Below are 14,520 nucleotides of genomic sequence, written 5' to 3'. Positions count from 1 at the left end.
AATTTTATGGTTGGGGGTCACAACATGAGGAACTGTTTTAACGGGCCAGAAGGTTGAGAACCACTGAAATAAACAAACAAACTCCAGTTGCGTCTTTGCCTTCACAGACAAGTGCAGTCACAAGTTCTGCTCAGAGACTGTAGCTCATTAGAGTGTAGACCCTGCACAATAACTAATCCTCTAACTTGTGTTTTCACCTCCTGAGCATGAGCTGATGATGCTAGGGAATGATTCTGGGACTTCAAGAAGGGGTTACTGAAAATGAAGAAAGAGAAAGGAAAGAGGACAGGACATGCACAAAGGGGTAAGAAAGAGAAGATCGACAAGGGAGGGGCACTGGGTGTGGGAGTAGTCAAAGGACAGAGAGAACCTTCCAGAAGACAGCTGAATGCAATCCCATCTTTTGTCTCCATAAATAAAGATGCATATCCTTACTCAAAGCAGTTGGTTCTTACAGATCCAGATATTGATGTAAATGGACAAAGACAAAGTAAGAGTAAAATCCTATGGAGAGTTACTGTACAGGCATCTGCTTTGCCACTACTTCCTTAACGCCCATGATGCTAAGGGAAGAACACCCGTTGAGCCACCTACCTCATGATCGTCATTGTGGTTCAACACCAGCAACTAGGAGGATTAATTTACAGGTTAAGGCATGCACTAATTGTCCAACTTTATAAAGAAATGAAATCCTTTACCCAAAGGAAAATTATATTCTCAATGACCAACTGAAACCTGCAGTATCCTTAGTAACAAAATCATGATACGTCGTTGTTCCCTATTATTCCACTAACCAATCAATTTCGGTTTCAACAACCCAAGTAATTGGAATATGTCCGTACACCACACAGACCAGGTCAGAAACTCTTAGAGGGAGACTGGTGTCTCTAACCCTTGAACACCAAAATAGCCACGATCTTTCGCTGAGTGTGCATCTTTCACAGAAGACAAGGTCAGCCCCTACACAGCCTTTCATGGTAACACTGGGATTTTAAAAGAGAGCAGGATTTTAACTAAGCAATAGCTGAAAAGGCTATAAGTACGTTTTTAAATTAGAGAATCACTATGTAAGATTTCATTATGGCAGTCATAATAATAATAATAATAAAAACAACTGTAAGCTAGTGGCCTACCTATTCCTGAGTTGGCTCCAGTAACTACAACCACTCTGCCCGTGAAGTCGCGGCCCTGGAGTATTTCCATGGCTGTGGTGCTCCCATCGTATCTCTGTCTGTTGGTTGGCTTTGTAGGATTATCATCCACAGTAAATGCCAATCTTGGGTCCAAATAGGTAGTTCTTTTATTTATATGGCTGCAAAGAAAAGGAGAAAGCAGTGACCCCACAGCAGTGAGCACAGGCGTTTAATGTTATAGTTTAGGCTAGACAAACCCCTTTCTTCATGTACTAAAACAGCTTATTCTTTTTTTTTCTTTTTTTTTTAAATATATTTTATTGATCTTAGAGAGGAAGGGAGAGGGAGAGAGAGATAGAAACACCAATGATGAGAGAGAATCATTGATCGGCTGCCTCCTGCATGCCCCCTACTGGGGATCGAGCCCGCAGCCCAGGCATGTGCCCTTGGCCTGAATCCCTTCCGTCTGCAGGCCAACGCTCTACCCATTGAGCCAAACCAGCTAGGGCAAAACGGCTTATTATGAAGCCCAGGAAGAACTGAAGTCCATGTAGTCTATCTTCTGGCCTCAAGAACAACTACATTCCTGCCAGGAAAGAGAGTCATCTACGCCTTTCCCTCAGAACTGCCTGTAAAATACGCTGTAACATACACTATGCCTTGTGCCCTTAAATCTCAAAGAAGAAGAAGGCTTTAGGTTTGTTTTCAATTCATGTAAATGTGGCTATAAGATCTGTCAGTCACTCTGTTTAGTAGATTTCAATTAAATCTTTGGGCCCTGTGCAAGGGCCTACGATTGGTAGAGAAACAGAAAACTCAAAATGGTAAGTCTCAACAGTAAATATGAAACCGACCAACTATTAAACTTCTAAAGATTTTCCTGTTAAGACTGTACTCATACCTCCTACAAGCACTCTAATTTCGATTTGGAATTGATCACAATATTGTAAAAACAATATTAAAATATATTTGGGACACATGGATTAACAGGTTACTCCTTATGTAAAGTATTTATTGCATTTTAAATTCTTGGGATTTGAGATAAAGACCTCAAATATCTTAAAAACTAGTAAGAACTTCCAAAAAGAGATGAGATTTCAAGATTTGTAAAAGTATATATAGTTTTACAACTATACTTATCATCCTATAAATACTGAGACCCAAAAATAATCCAACTTTCATTGTAATTACAACCATAGCTGCCAGATAAACTGTTGCACTCTAATGTTTCACGCAGACGACAGAGCAGTGCTATGCTGGACCCAGTTCACATGGACTTGCAAGAGCCCAATGTGCATAAATATTTCTCCCCAACTCCTCAGTGACTTCAACTGGGGAGCTTGAAACAGGCTGTGGTGAAAGTACTTACACCGTAGTAACAAATCTGGACTTTCCCGCCAGAGAGCTGTGTTAACATGAGCCAGCACACCCCTCCAGCAGGCCCAGGGAGGTCAGATGACCAGCCAGGGCAGCCCAGGGCCGGCTTGCCTCCCTTGGGGCACTGTGGGGATTGAATGAGCTACTACTACAGGTATAAGGTGACTAGAATCACGCCTGGCTCACACAATGTGCTAGACCGGTGGTTACTACTGTTGTTTGTTATGGGGATTTACTCTACAGAGAGTTTTACAGATAAGAATGTTCAAAACATTATTTATAGGTACAGCTGCCCAATAATAGGAATTTAACAACACCACTGCCCACTCTCTCTACATAATAATACTCTATAGCCATTAAACAATTACTTGAAAAATATATAAGGATATGTGAAAATGCTCACAAATACATTATGTGGAAAAACAGGCTACTAAGCAGTTCACAAAGTACATTTCCATCTTTTTTTTTTTTTAAGAAAGTCTGTGTATATAAAACAGAGTGGATGAATAAATGCAAAAATTGTAAAAGTAGTTATTCCTATTAAGATTACGTTATATACTGTGCCATATTTTTCTATAGTCAATGTATATTATTTTTATGATAAAAATATTTAAAAGTAAAATGGCTGAGAACAGTTACTATGTAAACACTTACTCGACAAAATACACTTGTCCATTCTCATCCGTTTCCTGTTCCCATCCATACGGCAAATCTGAAACACAGGAAAGACTGAGGTCTACAGGAGGTAGGGGTGGGGTGAACTGAGAAGGGTCCTCCTGGTCAGGAGAGAGGCCCTGCCCCCTGAAGCCTATGCCCCCAGACCACACCCAGGTCAGGTCACGTGTTCCCACTGTGGCAGTTGCTGAAGGCCCGTTAGCCCAAACGACTCCACATTTCTCCTTCTGGCTCAGAAATAAAACTCTGTTTCATTCTTGGTCGTTCTTAAACTCTCCACTCAGCTTCAGCTACTGCTTTTGATGAAAACTTTACTGGCTGCTCCAGTCAATGTGAATTCTCCCTTGAATGAATTCACAGAATGTATCTTTACAACACCATTTGTATGCCGACTCACGATGCCTCTTATTCAATATAAAGCAGTTCCATTTTTTTTTCCATCGGTACATACTGTTTATTCAAGTATAGACCTTCTTAGACTTCTATTCCGTGGGTGACACACTTCTTCAAAAGCACCCATAAGTCATGGCGATCTCAATGGAATCCCATCAAACTCTGATATATTTAATTCCATAACAGGCACCAAGAACAAGCTTACAATCAGTGCAGCTATAAGTAAACCTAATAAACTGGAGTCAAAGGCCTCTACTGTTTGTACACTTTTTAATTTAAGACCGGTAAGAAATCATCCTCACCACTCCACCCAAAGACCTCATCCCCTCCTCCTGCCAAATCCCACAAGCCCCTGGGAGTGAGAGTCCAGCTCCTGCTGGCTCGCTATTAGAGGGCCTCCCCAGAATGACACAGCGACCTGTCACCTCCCTGCCTGGGATGTTCTCTTATCTAATTAAAACTTTACATGCAAAGGGTGTTGCTTTATGACCTCAAATACAAACCTCCTGCTATTCGTTTTCTTTTTCCAGTTTTCGGATGTTCCCATTGAGTCTTCTCCTCAGTGTGACTGTTAAAAAAAATTTACAAAACAACAATGAGTAAAAGTCATACTTCTAAAAAATTAATCCAGTGCATTAAATTTTTTCTCTCCCAAATAATACTATCTCTTGAGAGCAGTGAATTTACATTCAGGGAGAAATAGAACATAAAGGTTACTGTTTGCATCAAGTCCAATTCCCTAGATTGGAAGCAGCAGCAATCTGTGGAAATGTCCGGAAAGCCTGCCTTTACACACTGACTGGGGGGTGCGGGCGGGAGGGAGGAGGATCGCAACTTCGGCTTTAGGAAGCCAGCTCAACCTTCCACATATCCAGAGAGGAGCTTTGCTTTATATTTGTTTTAGTTTTATTCCAGGATAGATTGACAAACTTCAGTCAAATTCATAATGCTGATATTTAGATATTTAGATATAACTATAATCTTCTTAATGTTTATTCTTCCCACAGATATAATTTCAAAGTGTTTTTTAACTACTGATGCCTAATTTCTCCCAAGAGGTAATTAAGAGTGCATAGGTCACCGAGCTGTGTGCCTTTGGTCAAAGTTACTCAACCTCAGGGCCTCAACGTCCCCATCCGCAAAACGGAAATAATCCCAGCACCGACCTCAGGGGAATGCTATGAGGATACTGCATACAAAGGGTTAAACACAGTACCTGGCATATAGGAAGCCCTCAAACGTGTTAGCTATTATTTTGAACAAATCAAATATACAAACTAGTCTGATCTCTGTGTCGAATTTAGCATTTCATCTCAGAAATGCATACAAAGTCACAATTAAAATCATAAGCCAATAACAGACTAGACACCTGTCGGCAGGTGATAAAGTGTGAAGAAAAACATAAAATCACTTCATCAGGGAAACAGCTGGATGTTTCAAGAGTGAATCAAAGGGGAGGATGATTTCCTAAGGTCACATCCCCCTGCCAAAGGAGAAAATATTTAATCAATGACCTCTAGATGATAAAATTTGAATATTCCTTTCCTATCACTTATTTGAAAGAGAATTAAGTATGGAGAGCATAAACTTGCTGTAACATTTTACACGTCAAAAGCAAGGTCTTTTCAGGAACTGCTGCCTCTGGTCTGTTTGTATAAACTCTGCGTGGCCAGTGCAGGGACAGCATGGTCACTGGGCTCAGAGGCGGACCTGAGCTCCTGTGCCACCTGCATCTAGTCAGCCAGTCTCCCTGGCCACACACTCATGTCAAGGAGACACCAGAGCTGCAACAGTGATTGGTGACTGATCAATCTACTGTACAAGCAAAGGATACCAGTATCAAGGACCAACTCCTACTTGTCTGTACATGACCACCATCAAATCTTACTTGCAAAAGCGGAAGCCCAGACTCCCTGAGAAGGATAACCTGCCCCTCACTGACAGGACCCCTGCTTCTTGCAAACTAAGGGAATAGCAATCAGATAAACCAAACACTGGCAACAATATGTATAAAATTTCCTGCTCTTGGCTTTGCCTGGCTCCTGCTTCCTTGGGGAAATTTACAGATGGGATCACATTTTTCTTTGTCTGACATTAAAAGTACTTGTCATCCCAGAGGCGCCTATCAAATGAGCCTGGAACCCAGCTCCAAAACACCCGCCCTCGGGAGTGCAATGCTGACACTGTAGCATCCAGATGAGCCCTCAGACACCTAGCCCTGTGCCTGGCCATAGCAGGTGCTCAAATGTAAGCATGTGGAATGAATAAATACTTTCCCAAGAAGGTGAGACATTTACTCAGAACACTGTTTTCTTTTATCCTGAGAATTTTTTTTTTAATAAAATAAACAAACACTGTCATGCCATGTACTCCACTTTGACAGAAAATGCCTGAGCCAGGGCTTCTTACGCTCACACTCCGGCCACATGGACTGGATGGTTCTTTGCTGTGGGGGCAGTCCTGTGCATTGTGGGGTGATTAGGGTGATTAGCAGCTTCCCTGGTCTCCACCCACTAGCTGCCAATATACCCCTCCCAGTAACAGTGAAAACATAAACTGTCTCCAGACATTGCCAACTGTCCCTGCAGGGCACAGTGACCCTTGGGAGGACCGGGGCCTAGCTGAGGTGAAGACAGTGTAATGTGGTTGTGAGGATTCCAGAGCCTGATGCCCATGTGTTCTGGCTGTCCCATGCACCAGCCACGTGCCCTGGGAGGTTATCTAGCCTTCCTGTGCCTTAGTTTCCGCATCAGTAAAATGAGGTTAATAGCAGCGCCCACTTCTTGGGGTTAAAGAGAACTGAATGGGTTAACGTGTGAAGACCTAAGAGCCATACCTTTCACATATAAGTATTATTTTAACTTAATACTTACACATAAAAGTTAAAGTGTTCTTTTTAACTATAACCCAAAGTGACCTTTTAATGCACAAAAATCTATGACACATGTTCCCAGTGTTATCTTATTCTCCCTTAAACAGAAGCCCTCTTTTATTTTTCTTTCATTAAGCTTTTTGTCATTTAAAAAGATAATTAACAGTGATCTTTATTTAAGCCAAAGAGATCAAAATTAAATTCATGCTATATTGCATAGATTTCACTTCCAAGTATGCTGTTCTAAGGTTTTTGTTGTTGTTGTTTTAAAGCAGTTTAAGTTCACTGGGAGACCCAGGGCTGCCTGTGAGGAGAGCCAGCCCTGGGGGAGGGACCCATCTCCCCATGGGGCTAGGCTGGCTGCCAGGAGGGCATCAGAAGAATAGGGGGATTGGGTAGGCCACCCAGGGAGGTCTAGGTGGCTGCCCCTACGCTGAGACCTCACCCTTCTGTCCCATCTCCTGGTTCAGGCAGAAGTAGGGGAGAAGGCCAGTCAGCTCTCTCCCGTGGTGCAAACAGGCCCTCACCCCCACCCCCCCACCCCCACTTCGGTAGCCCTGACTGGTGGCCCTGGAGCCGTATGACAGACTTGCCTGAAGGTCCATGAGTGCACCATGGGCATGTGAGGAAGCACAGGAGTCAACAAAAGCACACAACAGACAAGGCAAGGCCGAAAGGGGACTCCACAAGACACCGCTATCGCTGGGCTACAGCCTGTCCTTGGGCATGGCCCTGTTGCAATGGGAGGAAGACAGTTGGGAAACAGGAACTACCTGAAGGGCAGTCTTCTATGAGCTCATTAGTGAAGGCCCCCAAACCCCAAGAGAAAGACAAGTGACCCAGAGTTCAGAGGGGAAAGAAGAGTCAGGATGCTTGCAGGTCAGGAGAGATCAAGGGGACTGCTGGGAATCCAGGGTTAGGATTGGTCTGGGACATCCTTCGGCTATGAGAGCCAAGGAACAGAGGACTGGAAAGAGGTGGCCCCAGCGGGGAGCCAGCCATGCCTGGTCACCAGTCAGTGTAAACATTGGGGCCAGGCAGGCCAGTGTGAGACCTAAAACAATGGTGGAGACTAGGGGGTGGCTTTCAGAGAACACATAGGTGTTCCCTGAGGCCCCATCCCTGGGCTCCCGGGAGCTCTCAGAGGAGCTGGCTGGCATGTACAGATCTTATTTCATGAAAGAAGAGCCCCACATCCAGACACTGGATGCCATGTAGGAAGGAAGCAAGTGGGAAAGGCCACCCAACATAGGGACAGGGGCAAGGGGACAAGGCAGGGTGAGCACACGCTGGGGAACCTGCAGACCTAACACCAGGCTCCAGGCAAACCAGAAGGGGAGCCAGGAACCTGAGGTGAGTGGCCAGGACAAGGTCAGGACCCACCGAAGAGCAGGAGGGTCCGGAAAGCAGGAAGCGGTTGTGTGCATCTTTTCAGCCCCAGGGCCGACTCCACCACCTCCCCACGGAGGCCCACTTCAGTACCCGAGTCAATTTGTTCCTTCCCCGTGGATCTATTTCACAGTGCTGAGCACTGAGGATAAGGAGGTACACCAGACAAAGCCCCTGCCCTCGGGAAGTTTACAGCCTAGGGTGGAATGAAACAACTATAGACAATGCTAAGTGCCTGGAGGCAGAGATCAAGGTGCTGGGAGGTGGGGGAAAAGCAGAAGGGGCGTTGGGCAGTGCATTAAGCTGAGCTCTGAGGGATGAAAGGGCCCTTCAGGAAAAGACACAGGGAACAGCAAGTGCCCAGTTCAGGAGCTGCCTGGAGCCCTGCAGCAGCCTAGTGACTCCCTGCTGCTAAACTGTCCCTTCAGTTCTCCAGAGCAGAAATCATCTTTCTGAAGACACAACCCCGGCGTCACTCTCTGGCTCCAAACCCGCAGTGGGCCCCTGGGTCCTGACAACAGAGGCCCAGCTCCTCCATGGGGAAAAAAAGGGCCTCCATAAGCCAGGCCTTTCCTCCTCTGCCTGGATCTGCTTGTTCCTGCATCACCACACAGACCATGCAGGGGCTCTATTTTGTTTCCTCAACCTGGGCTGCCCTCCTGCACCCTCCACCTGCCCACTTTTAGCTGTGCTCTAAAGCACAGCTCAAGTGCCAACTCTACCGGGTCATCTCACCTAGGGTGCCCTTCTACCCGTACATGCCTGCTGTTCGACAGACTGCTGCTCACTACACACAATGCACCAGGACTACCCCACTGTCACTCTACCCTGTAAGACTGGGCACTCATTAAGGGTGACAACTGTATTTCTTTTATCTCAGGATAACCAGGGTCCAGCAAAACGACTGGCACTTAAGATCCCAATGAATCTTGAATGAACTCAGCAAGGTCTTATTTTGCTGTTGGTTCGTAATATTGGGTAGATTAGGCTCATTGGGGAAGATTATACAACATACCAACGGGGAGGAGAGGAACACCAATCAAATGAGAATCTCTGGAGGTGAAACCACGTAAAAGATATAATTAAGTTTACCAGATGTTGAAAAACACTGATTTAAAAGCCAAGTCATAATCTGACTCACCTGGAAATCTTAAAAAAAAAAAAAAAGATTCCCCATGTTAGGTGTCTGCTACCTGAGGTACCTGTGAAGAGGGTCTCTGTGAAGACCTGAAATCTGTATTTATGACAGTCCCCAGGTGGTTGTAATTTCAGGCCTCAGGAGGTGCTGAAACACTAACATTTATGGAGCACAGCGTACTTACTGAACCTGAGCTAAGTGCTTTTTGTGCATTGCCTGAACTAAAACTCTCATATAAACCCATTTTACAGATGAGAACACTGTGACTGAGAGTTCTGTCAATGGCCCAAGGTCGTACGTACAGTAAGTGTAGGGGGAAAGGCTCTGCTAGTGTTTCTAAAACTTCCCCGTGAAACTATAATGAAGCTATATTAGCTATAGTATATGTGCATAAACATATGTATACACATATACACAGATACAGTAGGACAGTTGTTAAAAACACATACTCCTAGGTCCCCACCCCAGACCCGAGGAGAGAGACGGACACCTGCATTTTTTTATTGTTGTTTCTGATTTGGGGGGTGGGGGGATTGATAAGGCCGGTTTGCCCTCACTGCACTGTGCAACGCTGCTCCCTGAGCAGCAGAGGGCGCGCCTAGCCGCCCCCAAGTGACCACGGCTCGACCCAGGCCCCAGAGAGAGGAGGGTCCCTTCTCAGGAGCCTGGACGCTCCTCAATGTCACTGCCACTTCGCCCGACCTCACCAAGCTGGAACGCAGGCCATTCCCCACCCCGCGCAGGCGGGGTTCGAGGGCAGCCGTGTCCGGGGCCCGTGAGGCCGTCAGGTCCCAGGTGCGTCCCACTGCAGGTGCGTCCCAGGCCTGGCGGCCTCCCGGCGGCTCCCCTGCAGCCCTCTTACTTGGCATAATACACCCAGCCGTCCTTGGTGGTTCTCTGCTCCCAGCCCAGGGGCAACTCGTCCTCGCTGTCCGTGTCGTCCAGGCCCGCATAGCGCAGGGCTGCCATGGCGGCAGAGGCGACGCTGGGTCCCCCGTGCAATCAGCCGCCCGCTACCAGGACTCGCGCCCAGAAACTCACTCCCGCTTCAACCGAGCCCCGCGCGCGTCCAGACCCAAACGCTCGCGCCTGCGTACTACGCCGCCCAGGGCCGCTCAATCGATTCGGTAGCTGTAATCCAGTTTCCGGAATTTACTCTGCTGCCAGGGTAAAAGGGGCGGAGCCTGAGAAGAACGGTAGTAAAAGTGCCGAGGAGATGGCACTGCCGCTCAGCTGGAAGTAAAACCTGGTGACGCTCTAGGACTATGGAAATGGAGCTGAGCCTCGTTATCACCCCGGCCGCAGGGAAAGGGAGAGGACATCCAATCAGGGCCCAGGACTTCGCACGTTGCTAGGCGACCCGTAATCACGTCCGCATTAGTCTGACCAATCCTACAGGTGCTCTTGCAAGTGAGCATCCTGGGAAATGTAGTTCAGGACCAGCCAGACGACAGTGGAGCAGAAAGAAAGGGTGGCTCAATGCTGATATTATGGAGTCTTGCCTGTTCTTGTTTGAGGACGTTAGAAAGTGAACGTTCCTGCTCAGAAAGCTTCCAGCGTTTTCCATCACCCAGGCTGATTCACAAACTTATTTGTGCCTGTAAACATGATATTTTAAAACTTGGAGACCGTTAAAAATGCACATTCACTCATCTGATTAACCAGTCTTGCAGAGAACTCTTACAGCCAGAGCATGGTTCTGTTGATAAAAAAGGGCTAACGTTTAAGAATTATTTATTTATCTGCATAAGCCTGACTAAACAAATAGAGCACCACATTTTATGCTTCTATCACTAGCAGTTAGTAAAATGCCTAGACCAGGAGTGGGGAACCTCAGGCCTGGGGGCAGTATAAGGCTGGGGAAATCATTTGGTCTGGCCCTGTCAATTCATTAGGGTGAGTAAATTAAATGTTTGATCAAATATAGCAGGCTAATTTTTAAGTTGATAATTCTGTATGGTTGGGAATTATAAATATCCAAATGGCCCTTGGCAGAAGAAAGGTTCCCCACTCCTGGCCTAGATCAACAAGTTTATTAAATGAAATGAATAGACAAATGAATGAATGAATGAATGAATGTGATCCCTTAGGTTTGGCCTTCTATAAAACTAATTTGAAACAAAATTTCAAATGTACAAAGTGGATGTTCTGAAGTCCTCTTGGAGCGCACCTATCAGTATCCTCTAATGTCCTGTGTCAAAAACCACAAGTATATCTTTAACTTGACCTCACCCAAGGCATTTTCCAGAACATTTTCTCCTTGGAACTTGCTACATAGCCCAGCATTACAAGGAAATCTACTGGCCATGCTTTCTCTTGCCAGTAGAATCAGCAGAAGAATGCAAGCCTCCTTCAAAAGAACTACCTATTTTAAAGGAGGGGGTGGTGATCAGTGTTGCTTTTAGTTTTCTTCAAGTCCTAAAACTGATATTCCTTGTGATTCTTGATTTGCATGCTCTTTAGAGGAGATGCTCGCTTTACTTTGAAAAAAACAAACGCTAATGAAAGCATGTTTTCATTTTAACAGACCCTTTATCTCATCTCAGACCTACAGAAACATCACTCTTTCGAAATACTCGTGCATTTAAGTAAGCTACCATTAAATTGCTGCTCTTTTGCTCACCCCAATTTAACCCCTTGCCCCTGTCACCCAAGCCAATTTATTCCTTTGGTAGATATGAATAGGAAATTAGGTGACAAAGTCTCCTAATGGTAAGGAGGTGGGGGAGTGAATAGAGTCAAACTGATTAGCTTCAGTGTCTCTAATCAGTACCTCTGCCTTTGCTTAGTTTTTCAAGGATTGACTGCTTAGATTTTTATCTTGAGTTACCCTCACCAGAGCCTCTATAAGCACCTGTTGCCTGTGACTTGGCACAAAGGTAGGGTCAGAATATGGTATCTTCCCCAGACTGGGTAGTGGTCCACTTGGTAGAATTCTCAACTTTTGGGCCAACCCTCTGCTCTTCCCACCACTTTAACCATTCCGTCTCTGCTTCTCCTGCCATGGACACCGGAGTTTCAAACCTCAGCACTAGTGACATGTAGGGTCAGGTAAATCTTCGTTGCACTTTCCTGTGCATTGGAGGACATTAAGCAGCATCCCTGCTAAATGTCTAGTAGACTCACTAGATACCAGTATGTCTCCCTTCCCACAGCTGTAACAACCAAAAATGTCTCCAAACATTGACAACTGTTCCCCCTGTTGAGAACCACTTATCTACACTGACAATTAGTCAGGAAATTACTAACTCGTAAATCAAGTGCTGAGATTTATTTAAAACATTGAAAAGCCCATTTTGGGCCAGAGATTCATAGGTGGTACTCAGACACTGCTGGTTCTGATTGCTAAGTTCTCTAGCCTTGTCTGAGAGCACCTGCCACTCCAATTCCTCATTCATCAGATGAGAGACATGAACTGACAGAAGTCTGGCTGGGTGGCCCAGAGACACCAATAGTGGTCCCACATGGTTGTACTAACCTCATTTGATTCCTCTCTTCCTACACCTTGCCTGTGGCCTCTATCAGAAGGTTAAAGAAATCAGGCATGTAGGCATTTGGGGACTTGTGAGAGTGGGCATGCCAGATTTTAAGATTTATGCCTTTTGAGTTCGCACAAACTGATACTGTTTAACTCATGCTGATCTAACTGAAAGCAACAGAGACTCATTCAAAAGTTTTCGATCAGGGTGCACATAAGCTAAATTAAAATGTTATAAGGGCCTGAGGGACCCAAGGACAGGCCGTTATTGTTTTTATTATTATAGTCTTGTGGATTTCATGGTCTCTTGCTCCCCCTCTCCCTGGCTTCCTCTCTTTACTCATAGTTTCTGTGCCCCTTGGACTTTAACTTACACATGACTTTGACATTGGTCTTACAAGGATCCATCAGAGGACAAGCCCTGTTTAACTTGTAAGATTATTATGGGGTTTGAGGAGCCTTAAGTGTGGGAATGAGCTGAGATCTTTAACATGCACCTCAAAGAAGACTAAAGAATGGTTTGTTTTTGTAAAGTGAATCGAATCACATGGATTACTGGTGAGGAGACTTAAAAAAAAGAAATTCACCGTGTGGTTATACAACTGCACACCAGATGGCCCTCTCTGCCCATGCTTTTACAAGACTAAAGTCTAATTCTTGACAAGGATTTCTACGCTTAAACTGCCTTTTCTTTTTGGTCGATCACTTCTGCAACAACTGACAAGTGATGAACATAAGATTGACCAGTTTTTGCTAAAAGCAACCTGGCCTTTGTCATGGGGTGGGCACAAGTTTTAGAGGAATTTTTCTTTAGTTCATTATCATTACCACAATGATGGTCATATTACCTTCCCAATGAGACACACACATACCCCAACAATTCTGCAAAACCTATTTTAACTTAAGTCACCGTTTCTTGGGAAATTAAGCCATGTGTTTTGCTGCCAAACTCACTATGCCAAAGAGACCTGGTAAACGTCTTCTGATAAATGTCTCATGGGAGGTAATCAATAAGGAAGGATATTGAGCGGCATTCTTAGGGAACACTCTCCCCCGGTCAATGTGACCTTACATAGGAAGCTGTGTCTGCATTTCACTAATTCGCTCAAACACACAATAAGTGAAAATAAAATTATGCTATGTCTCTGAGGACAATCAAGAAAAATGAAACACCCCTGTATCTAAGTATCAGTCAATTACGATAAGACCAACAGATACGCAAAGAACTACGGATTTGGGGCTTTTAAGAGAAGTTTGAAACAAGATCTATAGCTATGGAGAGACAGGGGAGGGTTTCCTATAATTTACCATTGGAACCAAACTCAGCTAATGTGTGTGACAGTGGCCAAGTCATTTAACGTTACCTATTTCGTTATTACCAACCCAAACTTTACAGATGACGAAACTAGAGCACAAGGAATTTAAGAAATTTGTCCAAGGTCATTTAGCAAGGAAGAGCCAGCAGGAGCTGGAATTGGAATCCAAACAAGGGTACTGCCCCCAAAACTCATCTTTTCAACCAAATGCCCCATGGGCTGCCTTTCCAGAAAAGGGGGTTTCCAGGGCTGATCCTCAAGTGGATGCCCAGGGGTTTTCACTCTTCCATGGGAAAGTGAGAAAAATAAGGTTAAAGAAGTGAATTTTTCATAAAGCTAAACATATTCCACTTAAAGTACTTCTATTTTCTATATGATTACACCTGCTCTACTTTTATTTATTTTTGACAATCTATTTTTTTCAACATGTTTTTAATGAAAGATATATTTCAATCATCAGAAAAGTTGAAGCCGGTACAAATAATACTCATATTACCCTCATATACACACCTAGATGTAACAGCCTTCTGCCATGTTTGCTTTAAAGAGAGAGAACCCGAATCCTTGAAGCATTAGGAGAGAGTGATTGTGTCTTAAAGTCCCCAGGACTAAACAGTTATGCTCATTTTCCCATGGGCCACAAGGAGGCACTCTCACCTGATGAACTCATCACATCCACTGTAGTGACTTCTGGAAATCAGACACTTAAGTTTGGAAATTTCATCTGTTTGATTTATTTTTGAAAGCCT

The 14,520-nt window shown here is 44.7% G+C and overlaps 1 protein-coding gene across 1 annotated transcript in view; it reads right to left on the bottom strand.

Annotated features, from left to right (window-relative positions):
- Positions 1-10,214, bottom strand: part of WWOX (WW domain containing oxidoreductase) — a 933,211-nt gene extending 922,997 nt beyond the window's left edge. Inside the window, exons 1-4 of the mRNA XM_006754448.2 lie at positions 9,840-10,214; positions 4,082-4,146; positions 3,165-3,222; positions 1,134-1,312 (exon numbers count right to left, since the gene is read on the bottom strand). Of these exons, the coding sequence (XP_006754511.1) occupies positions 1,134-1,312; positions 3,165-3,222; positions 4,082-4,146; positions 9,840-9,946 (409 nt within the window). The 5' untranslated portion in view covers positions 9,947-10,214. The remainder of the gene's footprint in view (positions 1-1,133; positions 1,313-3,164; positions 3,223-4,081; positions 4,147-9,839) is intronic.
- Positions 10,215-14,520: the final 4,306 nt, after the last annotated feature.

The sequence above is a fragment of the Myotis davidii genome, unplaced genomic scaffold (assembly GCF_000327345.1).
Source record: "Myotis davidii unplaced genomic scaffold, ASM32734v1 scaffold391, whole genome shotgun sequence".
NCBI classification, from domain to species: domain Eukaryota; kingdom Metazoa; phylum Chordata; class Mammalia; order Chiroptera; family Vespertilionidae; genus Myotis; species Myotis davidii.
The sequence above is the reverse complement of the archived record's forward strand: the minus strand, read 5'-3'. Positions and strand labels throughout refer to the sequence as shown.